Raw genomic sequence first — 14,917 nt, 5'->3', positions numbered from 1 at the left:
CTGTGGAGAAGGCAATGGCACCCCACTCCAGTACTCTTGCCTGGAAAATCCCATGGACGGAGGAGCCTGGTAGGCTATAGTCCGTGAGGTCGCTAAGAGTCAGACATGACTGAGCAACTTCACTTTCACTTTTCACTTTCATGCATTGAAGGAAATGGCAACCCACTCCAGTGTTCTTGCCTGGAGAATCCCAGGGACGGGGGAGCCTGGTGGGCTGCTGTCTATGGGGTCACACAGAGTTGGACACGACTGAAGTGACTTAGTAGCAGCAGCAGCAGCAGCAGAGTTGACCTGAGGGGCGGAGATCAGGAGTAAGGCACAGTGCAGTGACTGCTTCTAAAACTGGTAGTTCCTTGTCACTGCTGGGGGCTTTTGCTATTAACAGTGGGTGTAACATTAGGCAATTTCTAATGGAAGGATCACGCATGCGTTCTTCTTCGCACACAAATCTCTGTGAACAGAGCCAAGCTCTCAGCTCTTAGGCTGATAGAATTATTATAGTTCACCAGGGTCAATGAGCAGAGTCACCAAAGACTCAAGCACCCGATTTGTGACCTGCCCAGAGGGTCACACTCCCCAGTAATGGGCTCCTTTGGGTAAGATCGTTTTCCCCTTCACAGCCATGGAAAGATAACCATGAATCTGTATAGCACAGTGTAATCTGTGTCATTTGTTTCTTTCCACAAAGAGAAGATTCTTCCTGCAGATGGCTCTAGCTGGCAGTGTGGGATTTTGCTCAGGCAACTTCATCAAGCTTTCTGACCCAATAGCATCATATGGATTAAAAATTTTTTTTAATTTATTGAGATAACCTTGGTTTATCATAGTTATAAAAATGTCATGTGTACAACATAAGGTTTTGACTTCTGTATACATTATGAGAGCATCATATGAATTTTTTAATACTTATTTTTCATGCTTAGGTTTTTTTAACCCATTCTGACACATTTTGCTTTTTAAATTAAAAAAAAAAATTTTTTATTTGGCCACTCTGCATGGCATGTGGAATCTTAGTTACCCAACCAGGGGGCAAACCTGTGCGCCCTGCAGTGGACGCGTGGAGTCTTAACCACTATATGGCTAGGGAAGTCTCCATCATATACATTTTTAAAAGACTATCAAAATCAAGAATCTCCATGTAAAACTGCCTCATCCAAAGCAGCAGTCTGGTTCAACAGTCCTCCCTTTTAATGGCAGTTTTTTTCTTAAACACTGGCACCTAACAGAGAATAACACCGCAGAGCATCAGCCACTGTTTCACTGGGTGCTTAGAGGCTGCTGCATACCTAAAGGTAAAAGATACACATTTTGCTATGGAAATACTTCTAAACCAGACATACAGGATGCAACAGCTGCCATCTAAAGCTTCCCTGCATGAAAAGATGCTTGTCTGGAAAAGCTAGGACTGCCAGAGAGCTTCTAATCCTCGGAGGAGCCTGTTGGGGAGTTTGGAGGCTCTCTTCCTCCTCACAGCACGTGGGCAGATGGGGATGCACAAAGTCATGGCCGGACTTCCTTCTGCTAGCTGCCCTACGTCTGTGATGGCTCAAAAGCCTGGGTCCTGTGAAAAGTGCCTGGCTAGTATGTTACACAATTATGGAAATACCTGCCAGGATGAAACTTCCATTTCTAAAGGGACGTTTCTCAACGTGGACCTAGGTCTGCCTGTGTCACAGTCTCCTTGTTAGAAATGCGGATTGCTATGCATGTTTTTTACTTGTTATTGTTTGTCTCCTCTGTTAGGATGTAAGCCCTGAGAGTAGAAACTGGCCTGTTTACCCTGGTGCCCCAGCACCCCTAATAGCGTTTGGCACATAGTGAGTCTTCAGTAAATATTTGTAGAATGAATTAATTCCAGGGCCCTATCACTGACCTTCTGAATCAAAGTCCCTAAGATCAGGGCCAAGGAATATGCATTTTGAAGACATACATCATGATTTTTATGCATGCGAAATTTTACAAAGTCATCCAATTCTAAGATCACTGAAAAGGTGAAAAGTTTTGTCTACAGAGTCTCCCGTACTAGCTTTCTGATCAGTCACCAAGATAAAGTGAGTATATTAATATTATCCTGGGGTGAAACATTTGCCTTCTAGTCACATACCTCCGACAAATGTCCATCTGCCCCCTGCAGTGTGCCAGGCTCTGGGTTCCAGGTGGACAAAGCAAATACAGGTTTGAAGGCTGGATGCCTGGAGAAGTCTGGAGCCTATCTGTTAAGGGAAAACCCAGAGCTTTCCACTCTGTGAGAAGCAAACACTTGGACTTGATGACTTGACAAGGCTGTCCCTTCTCCCTGCCTTCGTGTGGAAATGGATACAGTGTATGTTCACTGGGCTTCCCAAGTGGTGCTAGTGGGAAAGGATCCACCTGCCAATGCAGGAGACATAAGAGATGTGTGTTCTATCCATGGGTGGGAAAGATCCCCTGGAGGAGGGCATGGCAACCCACTCCAGTATTCTTGCCTGGAAAATCCCATGGGCAGAGGAGCCTGGTGGGCTACAGTCCATAGGGTCGCAAAGTCAGACATGACTGAAGCGACTTATCATGCCTGCATGCATACGTTCATTACTGCTTTCCCAGCAGGCGTGAATGATACCTCCAATTCTTGAAAGCTAAATGCCATCACAAAGGATTTATCTTATCTTCTTCAAAGACAACAACATTTGCCAAGAGGTTTCCTGTATGTTTGGCCCTTTGAGTTTGTTCTGGAAGCTTGGCATTTACTTTCTCTTTTCAGCCAGGCTTTACCTGATCCTAGGCTGTCACGCAGGCAACTGTCTTATCCTATTTCCTCATTTGAGAAATGAGACAATCATTGAAAAAAGAGAATGAGGTCTTGGGCCCCTCCCAATTCTGATGTTCCCTATCTGTGACTTTTCTGTGTGATCTTACTGCCAAGGGTTAACAAAATATCTAGATGTGATTAGTGAGCAAATAGCAATTGTCAAGTCAGTCTCCCCAGAACTCTCCAAGGCAGAGGAGGTTAGTCATGGTAGACTAGGTAACATTTGAGACTTGCAAACAGTTTCTGAAAATCTCCTCTCAATTTTATGTTTATCAACAAAAGCACCTTTGCAATTTCAAAGTACTTAAAACTTAGTTTCAAAGGTAAATATAAGACCTGAATTTCCTCTGAAATGTGAACCTTTTGTTTTTATCATGGTGGTGCAAGGTGTTTTGGCATAGAGATCTAAGAGAGGCCGAAAAATCACAACTTTCTTTTTCTTTTCTTTATTGGTGTATAATTGCTTTATAATGTTGTGTTAATTTCTACTATACAGCAAAGTGAATCAGCTATACATATACATATATCCCGTCTTTGGGGGATTTCCTTCCCATTTAGGTCACCACAGAGCACTGAGTAGAGTTCCCTGTGCTGCACAGTAGGTTGTCACTAGTTATCTGTTTTAAACGTGATATCAATAGTGTATATATGTCGATCCAAATCTCCCAATTCATCCCCTGCACTTCCCCTTTGATATCCGTATGTTTGATCTCTATGCCTGTGTCTCTGTTTCCACTTTTTGCAAATAAAATCACAGCTTTCAGGGATGCTCCCAGGCCAAGCTGTGAAGTGTAGGGAGACATGTGGGGTGTGAAGGGCCTTCCAGAACTCTCCACGCCCCCCACCCACCCCTGCCACAAGCCTGCCCCTCCATTCCTTCTGTCCCTCCTTCAGAGGCCTGTCCCACAGAAAGTCCCCAGAGGTGGGCTGCTCAGATTAGAATCACACCCTCAGCACCCAATATACATTTAATGGTCTTTGTTTCACTGCAGTCCAACTGATTAATCACTGGTGATGTGTCCATTGCGGTTGCCAGGTAATTAATTGCATTTTAATGCTTTATTGACCAGGGCATTTTTGCAGAAACTAACACCTATGGCATTCATAGGTCTCTGGTCAGTAGTTTGTTAACTGCCCTTCTTTGGAAAATAGCTTCACAAAACTCAGTGGTTCTCCATGCTTTTTAGAGCAGAGGGACTAACCTCTGCTTTCCATGCCAACCATTATGTAATACCTTCTTTGTCAGCTTGAAATGAAAATTGTGGAAGATACAATGCCCACTATGCCCAAATTACTTTTATAAAATGGAGACAGGTGAGGAAAGTAGTTTAAAATAAAATAACATGTTTCAGTCAGGAAAGCTTAGGCAAGACAACACTAGAAGCTGTAATGAAGTAGCCTAATGGCTTGCTCTGTATCTAGATCGATATCTACCTAAAATTACAAGGATCCCCACAAAAGACTGTGAGTCTAAGGGCACACTCCAAACCTCACTGACTGTCCCCTCGATGCCGGTAGCATTCCCAGCTGCTTAAGGTGACAACCTCCTGCCCATCACTTATTTTTCCAAGCTGCGTTTTACAAACCTAGATCAGTGACCCCAATGTGAAAAGTTTAGCAGTGTAGAAACCTCAGAAGAGTTCTTTTGGTTCAAAAAAATCGTTCATGCCTCCAGTAACGTACAGGTATCTACTCTGTCCTTTGCTTGGTTTTTCCCTCCAGAGTCTTGAGGCAGGAATGCCATAATGCATTATAAAAACCTCAACAATCAAAGCTCTCTTTTCTGGAATACTTCCTAAATGCCAAGCACTTTTAAAAATAATTTTTCATCTATTAACTCATATAACCCTTATAACTCCATAAGTAATATTATCGCTAAGGTATGGTCATAATAGGCACAGAGAAATTAAGTGACTTGACTAAGACCACACATCTAGCCACCTCTAACTTCTTGTAGAAATCAACTCCTTTGATTACTATAATAGTAGTGTTTTTTTTTATTACTAATTTATTTATTTTGGCTGTGCAGGGTCTCCGTTGTTGCACAGGGCTTTCTCTAGCTGCAGAGAGCAGTGGCTACTCTCTAGCTGCAGTGCACGGGCTTCTCATTGCGGTGGCTTCTCTTATTGCAGAGCATCGCTCTAGGCTTGCGGGCTTCAATAGTTGTGGCGCCCGGGCTTAGTTGCCCCAAGGCATTAGGATCTGCCAGGACCAGGGATCGAGCTCATGTTCCTGCATTGGCAGGTGGATTCTTAACCACTGGGCCACCGGAGAAGTCCAATAGCAGGGTTTTATAGTAACTAAAGCACTATGTGTTTCTATTTTAGGAAGGAAAGGATGAAAGGATGGAGATGAAAGGTGCCTGTCTGACATTTGAGCCCATGAGTTCTTGGTCTGCTTTGTGGTTTTAGCTCTCGGAATGTAACTGAGTAGCTTTGGACGTAATATTTTCATTCAGATGTTTCAGAGTGGATTTTCTCTTCTTGGCATTTCATCTCTGTGTGCAATTGCAGGTCTGTTTCTTGGAAGATTTGGAAGACAAATCTTTTTTCTAAATCTGCTTTCAGTGCCAAATGTCTCACTCCAGAACAGGTTTGCTCTAACTAAGGAGATTGCCTATAAAACAGGCTCTGTGCAGAGTGGAGAGACACGTGGACAGCGGGATCGGGCGTCTCCTAAGCACATCAGAAATGACAGTCCAGCATCACTTGAAGGAAATGCCTTTCTTTCTGGAAACAACCAAGGAATGATTCCAATTGGTCCTTATTACCAATCATTTAAGGTTGAACTTTTACCCCCTTGCAACTCTTTGTAAAGGCAACAAAGTAAATTATTCAAAGCAAACATATATTTGCTTCTTCTTTCAGGGGGAAAATGATCCCGTCTGACCTTGAAAGAAGGATCCTTGAAGCCAAACAAAAAGTAAGTTTTTGAAGGGAGTTTTATGCAGCTCATAACAAGCTGAGGGTGTGTATTTCTGTTTCCATCCACTAGAGAAAGTGTTTTTGTTGTATTTGTAAAGAGTAAGTGGACTTTTTCATTCAGTCATTACTATTTCTCTGAGTGATGGGCTTTACTTTGAAAAATTCTAAATTACTGAGTAAATACCATATACAGTGGTACTAACAGTTCTAGTAACACAGTTACACTAACAGTTCTAGTAACACAATGGTAGTAACAGCTTCCAGTGGACTTGCCTTCCTGTGTGATGAGGATTGGCATTAAACTGGAAAGACTGCATTCACAAATGGAAAATCCCTAGAAGCTAATTTAGTATATGGGAGTTACTGTGTGTGGTTACTTGAAAGGGACAGTTTTCCTGCCAAGACACATACTGAAATGATTGACCCTCCAAACACCTTATTTTTCAGGAAGCCATTTAGTACTTTTTTTTAGAAGTGACACGTTCTGAAGACCTGCTGAAAATTCCTCCAAAGCTCTAGAAAGTCATTTTCATCCCTTCATGATCTGAAGGTTGGAGCTTTTAGTAGATCTCATCTAGAGTTCCCAGTTCAACAACATGACACATGAATTTTATTATTAAGATCTCAGAAATCATTATTTGTTTTCTTAGGCCTTTTCCTCCCCTGCAAAGTGGCAGCAGGATCCTTTCCCCTTATTCTGGTCCTAGAACCACTTGTAACCACATAAAACTTTGCTGCCACCTAAAGACTGACTCTGTAACATCAGGGCCTGTCGTGTCTTTATGGAGAAACTCTTCACCCTATTTGAGGCCTTCTTCAGCCATCTTTCAGCAACAGCCTATTATTTCCATCAGCTTTCATTTGGTCTCCCTGGTGGCTCAGACATTAACGAGTCTGCCTGTGATGCAGGAAACCCGAGTTCCATCCCTGGGTCGGGAAGATCCCCTGGAGAAGGGAATGGCTGCCCACTCCAGTTGCCTGGAGAATTCCGTGGACTGAGAGGCCTGACGGGCTACAGGCCGTGGGGTCACAAAGAGTCGGACACGACTGAGTGACATTCTTTGGCCATTTTTCATCAGCAGCCTATTATTTCTATCAGTTTTCATTTATCCATGGCCAGACAACTTAGATGGGTAAAATCGTGGCTTATTGTTTACTCCCAAGTGAATCCTCTGAGACTCCAAATAAGTTATCTAGGGATTTTTCCAACGAGGAATAATGGGCTGGTAGGAGTTCCTTCCCTTTGTCCTTTTGTCTGCTCGCTCTATTATGTTCAGAGACCCTGCTATGAAAAAGAAAGACTAGGAAAGTAAGTGGGTGGGTGGGTAGGGGGGAAGGTCAGAAACTCTCCTTAGAATATACCAAAGGTTTGTGGGCACCACCAAGTTTACTCACCCCTGGGTCCAGTGCAGCCTCTTCTGAGAACTGGAGTGCTTGTTCTCATAAGGCAACTGGCAGAGCCAACGGAATGGCCTGAAGAACTCAGATCTGGAGGGCGAACGTCATTCCTACTAGCCTCCAAGTTATCGTCAAAACCCTTCTGGTGGTTCCAAAAAGACAGATGTGTAAGATAGGAGGAGAATGTCCACCTTTTAAAATCAGCTTTTTAAAAGAATCCTTGAACTGCTGGTTTACATTCTTTGGGGCTTTCTCATTTGCACAGGGGTTTGTCCCTTTCCTTGTGAGCGCCACGGCTGGGACCACTGTGTATGGAGCATTTGACCCCCTGTTAGCGGTTGCTGACATTTGCAAAAAGTATAAGATCTGGATGCACGTGGATGTAAGTATTCTAGAGGGACCACCACTGAAATGTTCTCGCACATTTTGCGCCTGGAGCTCATGGAATGAAATGTATTGTATTTTTTTTTTCACTTTAGGCATTTATTCCCAGAATGATGATAGATAAGCTTTTAAAGATCGCAGAGACAATGTAGTACATGACTCACACACTACACGACATGCGCTGTAAGCAATCTGAGGCTGATTATGCCTTAACTTCCCCAACAGGATAATATTCTTATTTCTGGGACCAGGACCTGAGCTAAGCACTTAGTTCTTGGTTCATTGGGTCATAATGTCCACAGAGGAACACACACAGTCACACACATGCAAACACACACACACACATACACACAGTCACACACATGCAAACACACACACACACAGTCACACACATGCAAACACACACACACACAGTCACACACATGCAAACACACACACACAAAGATACACACAGTCACACACATGCAAACACAAATGCACACAGTCTCATACATGCAAATACACACACACACATACACACAGTCACACACATGCAAACACACATGCACACAGTCTCACACATGCAAATACAGAGTCACGTACACGCAAAGCTTCCTTCCTTATGAGAATGATCGAAAGAGTAAATAGGAATTTCATTTATCTAGGAGGTCCAGTGTATAAAAAATTCAACTCAAGTCAGAAACTAGTATAACTGAGGAGGAAAATAGATTTGACAACTTGCTAGGAAATATGAGTCACCAAATTTCCAATGTATGGTCAGCTAGTAAGATAGGCCGTATATGAGACGTTTTGACTCCACAGTTAGTCACACCAAGAAATAATGGAGAGCACTCATCAAGACATTTTCAAATGAAAACAGATGTCAACTTTTAGAAGGACAAACTAATGGAATTTAAATTTAGACCAACATGACTCAAAGTGTGGCTCAATGATCAGCAACTCTCTGAAAACTGCTAACGACCCATGATGAGATCAGAAATCAATGCCACATCGTCACTAAGCACCATGCTTGGTTCAGCTGATGGGTTTTCCATTGTGAGGCTTTATCAACGAAGGAAGCATAAGTTGCTTTCCATGCCGGTGCAAGAGACTTACGTTGTTGAGTAGACTGGCTTAGGTCATTTTGGCTTTATATTAATAATATGCACTCAGAGTTGTCAGAAAGAGTTTTCCTTGCAATGTGAAAGTTGTTTAAAGGGTTTTAATTTATCATTTTTAGTCTAAACTGTGGAGATATTAGCACTTGTAGTTCTGAAATGATGGGCTTCCATAGGACTAAGCACAGCACTGATGGATTGGGAAGGCTCTTTCTCCTTTTCCTGCAGACTGAGGAAGTGTTTGGCTTCTGACACCCATATAAAAGTGGGATGGAGCCTGAGACCTTAGAATAGCCCCCCAAGTTAACCTTTGGAAGTCTAGTGCCAATCCCCAAGTTATCTGGGGTTGAGGCTGTAACTTTCACTCCATGCAATGCTTACTGTTTTGAAAGATACCAAACGCTAGAAATCCAGGCAATGAAAAAACACTGCCTTTGCTTTGTATGCCCTTCTTTTTCCAGGCAGCTTGGGGTGGGGGATTACTGATGTCTCGGAAACACAAGTGGAAACTGAGCGGCGTGGAGAGGTACGTACATTTTTCTCCTTAACAATGTACCATGTGAAAGCTATATATGAAAAGCAAATTACACCCAATGTCCAAGAAGTGTTGGTGTACAGGTGAGCCCATCCTCTCCGTGCTCGTGTGCTTTGCCTTGTGTGGTCATAAATGCATGAGTATTTTGTGTAGACAGCAGAGACATCAGATCCTATCCAAGTGACCCAAGTCATATGTCTCTCAAACATAGAGATCATAGAGATTCCCAACTGGCCTCCATGCTTGACCAGAGTACTCAGGAATGACCTTCCTGGGGTCTCAGAACCAACAACTATCAAAATTGTTAAAAGCTTCATGCAGGCCACTGTTTTCTGGGGGGAGAGAGGTCGCTCTCACTAGAGGATAATAACCACTGCTTTAAAGAAACCAATTAATAATTTTGTGATGCAAAGAAGCACCTTGTAATTTATCAGTGTTGAAAGAGGGGTTTGTGGTTTAACGTGGTCCATTGACTTAAAGTGAAACCTGCTTGTGATAACATCGCCTGATGGCTTCATCTCCATAATGGTTCTTTCTGGTGAGTTCTGATGGATCCTGCAGTCACCTTTACTTAGGAGACTAAGAAGGAGACCACTGAGAAAAAGCTGCAAAGCACAAAGGAGCTGATATTTGATTAGCATAAAGCCTACTCAGGGCCAAAGGAAAAAGACAAAGAATCACAGAATGCAGAATTGGTCTCAGGCTTCGGTTCCTGCCCCTATGCAGAGGAAGCTCAGAGTTCCCAGTTCTCCCATCACAACGTGGCAGGTCAAGGATAGCAGGGAGCCTGACATGCCAGGCAACTGAGAAAGCCTGGATTCATCCAGGACTGCCAAATGCCCACTGTGCCCAGCCAAGTAGCCAGGTGTTGTCAAGGGAAAGCTTCCCCCGGCTCTCCCTCTGGACATCTCTGCACAATTTCTGTACCAAGATGAGGAGACTGACAGGGCTTGAAAACATCTGAGCGCACCAATCACACAGGGCAGCCGGGCCAGAACGAATGGACAGGGTGTGCTGTGTGATATCCAGGCCTACCCACACGCAGAGAGCGCATGGGTGGGGAAGGAGGGCGTGGGATTACTGAAGAGTCTGGGGCACCCTGCCTCATGAGCAGAAGGAGGGCTGGAGAAGACTCGAGACAGACCAGCCAAGGACCAGGTCCCCCAGTCTGCTGCCCACATTCTGACTGCAGGTGCCTGTTCAGGTGTGAGTGGGTGAGGATTGGCCTGGCCTCTTCCCAGGGGGAGCCAGCTTTAGGTCTCTGCTTCTGGTTAGTTGATCGGAATTCCTTCTTGTCGTGAAGATCTGCCTGGAACTAGAAGCTAAAGAAGGAGTGAACTAAACAGGAAAAGAGAATGAAGAAAAGAAAACCATCCAGAAGGTGCTTGTTGAGAAGATCGGAACAAAAATTCAGATGACATGCTATCAGAAGAATTGGCCTGTGTACAGAACCTTCTCATCGTTGAGTCCCCTTAAACTGACCAGCACAGAACGTGAGAGGCTGTTTCTATACCTTTTATGCCAGCTGTGGTTCCAAGTGCTGACAGCCAGCCAAGGGTGCCCTCCACCAATGACTACCTGAAAGCTCACTAAATCACATACTCTGGGCTTTGGAAAAATAAACACCCACGCGCCTTTGTACTGAAGACTCTTATTTAAGAGCAAAGCTTAGAACATTCGTTATGGAACACACAGTCCTCTCTAGTGGCTGGAATTCTTGAAGCTGTGTTGGAAGTAAATCTACTAAGTGGAAACAGCCAAAGAAGTCCTTTTTAAAAATGAGGGACTGTCAGGACTTCCCTGATGGTCCAGTGGTTAAGACTCCACGCTTCCATGGAAGGGGGGACACAGGTTCAATCCCTGGGGAGCTAAGATTCTGTGTACCGCACGGTGCTGCCAAAAAAAAAAAAAAAAATGAGGGACCATTGTTCTGCTTTGAGTGGACCCTCCCCAGTCATCCATTGACCTGAGAGAATCCATCTGGGTGACTTATCAACCAAAGGCTCACTTTCTTTGATGAAGAAGATGTTAGGGCCAAGGGAAATCTGCGTGGACACACTTCTAGGAAAGAAATTTGCCTCACTTGCATGCATGTGTGCTGAGTTGCTTCAGTCGTGTCTCACTCTTTGCAACCTATGGATTGTAGCCCACCAGGCTCCTCTGTCCATGGGATTCTCCAGGCAAGAACATTGGAGTGGGTTGCCATACCCACTTTCCAAGCACGAGGACTCACTCTAAAATGAGTGAATTCCGTGAATTCCTGTCCCCCAGATCCCAAGGTGGCCCCCTGGTCACAGGGATCCCAGAGTGCTGTCCTCATTACAAAATGCCACGAGCACCTAGGGGCCTGCCTTTCTCAGAAAGCACCTTTCTTCTCTGATAACACTGTCAAGCTATTTAGGGATGGGACAGCTAAGAGGGTGCCAGGAGACCTGGCACTCCTGGGCATTGTCAACAGACCTTTCTTTAATCCCTCCTGGCAGCAGGCTGCTGTGTACCTGGAAGAAGCCATTGTTGTGGGGCACTTTCGAGACTTTCTGGCCCAGCTGAAGGTTCCAGCACAGACCCTGCCAACTTACCAATTATTAGTCCTACTCCCACCCCTAAGGGCCAGAGGTTCAGAAACTCAGTTCATTGGTTATGGGCCCTCTGTCTTAGGCAAGGGCCTAAGATGCAAAGTCTTATATGCTAGGAAGCCTGTCTTCAAGGGTTTTAGAATCTAGTAGGGAGACTGCCGTCAACCATGGATTACAGGTCAAGGCAGAGGAATTAAAGGCTCAAGAGACAGATTGTTCCTTCTAAACAGGGTTATTAAAGGAAGGGAAGCCTTTCCCCTGGGGTGAGGGGGGCATGGAGCTTCATCAGGCAGAAGCAGAAGAAGGGTGTCAAGGTGAAGAGCAGGGTCACAGAGGTTTGAGAGGGTCCTTGGGGAAAGTTCAGACAAACTTGGTTGGAGACCAAGATAGATTTGTGACAGAGACCAGGAAGCTAGTGGAGGATCCGGAAGTCCTGCCCAGTGAGTCTCAGTGGAGGGTCTGCCTGCAGAGCCAAATCCAGATGAAGGTAAATCCCTGAGCTGAGCATCGCTGCCATTCGAGCCCTTGTTGTGCATACAGACCCTTGTGTTTCTCGGGTTGGGGATAAACACTGGAGAGGTCCTCCTATAGCAGCCATAGTGGGGGCCTGAAGAGACGCCACCTTTGGCCACCTGATGCAAAGAACTGACTCATTTGAAAAGACCCTGATTCTGGGAAAGATTGAAGGCAGGAGGAGAAGGGGATGGCAGAGGATGAGATGGTTGGATGGCATCACTGACTCAATGGACATGAGTTTGAGTAAATTCCAGGAGTTGGTGATGGACAGGGAGGCCTGGCGTGCTGCAGTCCATGGGGTCACAAAGAGTCGGACACAACTGAGTGACTGAACTGAACTGACTGAACTGAAGAGAGGAGTGGCATTTCCCGTGCTTTGGAAAGGCCACTCTGGGTTCAAGAGGAGGTGGAGGCCAGGACTGAGGAGGGCTTCACGAGGACCAGGTGCAGGAGGAGTGGAGGGGAGAGATGCTCAGGGTAGGAAACAGAGATGTGGAGGGGAAGGAGGAGATGAACCCAGGAGAGCTGCTTCTTGGAGCAGAATGCATCATCAGAGACCAGCTCTTCAGGGGTAATTTATTAAAAAGCCGGTGGTTCTGCTTCCTTCACTTCCTTCTGAAATATTTTGTGTGTGTGTATGTATTGAATTGGCCAGAAAGTTCATTTGGGTTTTTCTATAACATCTTATGGAAAACCTGAACAAATCTTTTGGCCAATCCAATGGAAAAGTCACACTCCAGTTACACTAAGAATGCCAGATGTTACAAAATGCTGACGTACGATTTATATATAGTGCTCTTTTTGCCTTGCTATATTTTCTGTTAATAATCCTTTAGAAATTCCAGAGAGTGTCCTCCCTGACAGATTTTACAGTTTTGCATATCATGTTGAAGAGAGTGAGGGACATTTTTGGGGAGATGTCTTTCATCGAGCTAACATGAGCTTGTAGTATATAAAACACTTTTCTCAAATGTTACATCAGAAATCGAGCACCATTGTGCTGGGAGCATATCATAGCGGCCTGGGGAAGTTTTTCAATATGCATATGCACAAGAGTCGGACAAGGCTTGGTGACTAAACCACCACCAGGACATTTCCATTTTTTACTGGCATCTAGGTAACAGGTTGGAGAAGGCAATGGCAACCCACTCCAGTGTTCTTGCCTGGAGAATCCCAGGGACAGAGGAGCCTGGTGGGCTGCTGCCCAAGGGGTTGCACAGAGTCGAACATGACTGAATCAACTTAGCATGCATGCATGCATTGGAGAAGGAAATGGCAACCCACTCCAGTGTTCTTGCCTGGAGAATCCCAGGGACGGGGGAGCTTGGTGGGCTGCCATCTATGGGGTCGCACAGAGTCGGACACGACTGAAGCGACTTAGCAGCAGCATGCCAGTCACACCCCAAAAGGAAACATTTCAGACTCTCCATGGTTTTCAGTGGATACCTGTAGCATTAGGTCACTGTTAGAGCAAGGACCCTGTGGACAAGCAATGGCTTGAATCCCACTTGCTAGCTATGTGCTCTTGGGCAAGATGTCACTCCATCTATGAAACTGGTACAATGACAGTGTGTAAATCACAGGGCTACATGGATTAGATAAATTAATCCATTTGAATCAATTAGAGCATTGCCTGCCACATAGGAAATAGTAAATGTAGTTAGCACGTGAATGCTGAAAAATTTCTGAGTGATTCTCATATATCATCCACATACACACACATGCAAATCGAGCACCAAAGTACTACAGAATAAAGCACTTTATACAGAACTTAAAAAAAAAAAAACTGCAAAGAGTGATATAGGAGAGGAAAGAAAGAGAATGAAACCACACCACTAAGGTTTGAGAGCTAAATGCTTGGGAGGAAAAGGGGTGCAAAGAATTGAGGTCCAGAATAAAAGAGAGAGAAGAGATCTGGAAGGATGAGGAGGCGGCTAGTTCGTTTGGGATCTTCTGAGCTTGGTGTGCACAGGCAGGCACTGAGAAATGTCTCCCAACAGCCCTAGGGGGCTCAGCTCTCTATAAACTTACTGAAAGTCACAGAGAAATAACATCTCAAGGCAAAACACTTTGAAATGAACTTGAGGCTGCTTTTCACAAACTGCCAACATTTCTCACGTGAACTAACGCCGTGTCGTTGAATCACTGCATCTTTTTGCATTTTTATGAGGCAGCCCCTCTGAGAGAATTCAGGGACCAGTCAGTGGGGGGCTTGACAGCTTCTAGTCTAAAAAGACAAATGGGCCGCTGTGTAGAAGTAAACACCCTCATTCAGAAACGTGGAAAACAGCTATTTTCTTCTCCACTTGGTGTCATTACTGATAAAGCTGCATTTTGTCAGTATTGGGCATCCAGCTATAGAATAGTATAGAAATACCGGATGGCTGTGTACATATGCCCAGGGTCACAAAGCTCCAAATGATAGAGTTGAACTTAGTAGCAAGAGCCAGGCTTATTTACTGTTTATTGTGTTGGATACGGTTATAAGCACTTTACCCAAGTGATTTATTATCTTTTAACATTTAGTTATTAGACTGCGTTGAGTCGTATTTGCATGTGGCACACCGGGTCTTTTGTTGCAGAGCTCAGGCTCTCTAGTTGCACGCAGGCTCAGTGGTCGCAGCGCATAGACTTAGTTGCTCCATGGCATGTGGGATCTTACTTCTCCGACCAGAGATTGAACTGACATCCCCTGCATT

At 44.6% G+C, this 14,917-nt stretch overlaps 1 protein-coding gene across 1 annotated transcript in view; it reads left to right on the top strand.

Moving 5' to 3' along the window:
* The window catches only part of GAD2 (glutamate decarboxylase 2), a 61,527-nt gene that overhangs the window by 30,427 nt on the left and 16,183 nt on the right, over nucleotides 1–14,917 (top strand). The window contains exons 9-11 of the mRNA XM_005908806.2: nucleotides 5,656–5,710; nucleotides 7,376–7,492; nucleotides 9,053–9,117. Coding sequence (XP_005908868.1) covers nucleotides 5,656–5,710; nucleotides 7,376–7,492; nucleotides 9,053–9,117 — 237 coding nt within the window. The remainder of the gene's footprint in view (nucleotides 1–5,655; nucleotides 5,711–7,375; nucleotides 7,493–9,052; nucleotides 9,118–14,917) is intronic.

This window comes from Bos mutus, chromosome 13 (genome assembly GCF_027580195.1).
Source record: "Bos mutus isolate GX-2022 chromosome 13, NWIPB_WYAK_1.1, whole genome shotgun sequence".
In the NCBI taxonomy this organism is placed as follows: Eukaryota; Metazoa; Chordata; class Mammalia; order Artiodactyla; family Bovidae; genus Bos; species Bos mutus.
Note: the sequence above shows the minus strand (reverse complement) of the source record. Positions and strands in the feature narration are given on the sequence as shown.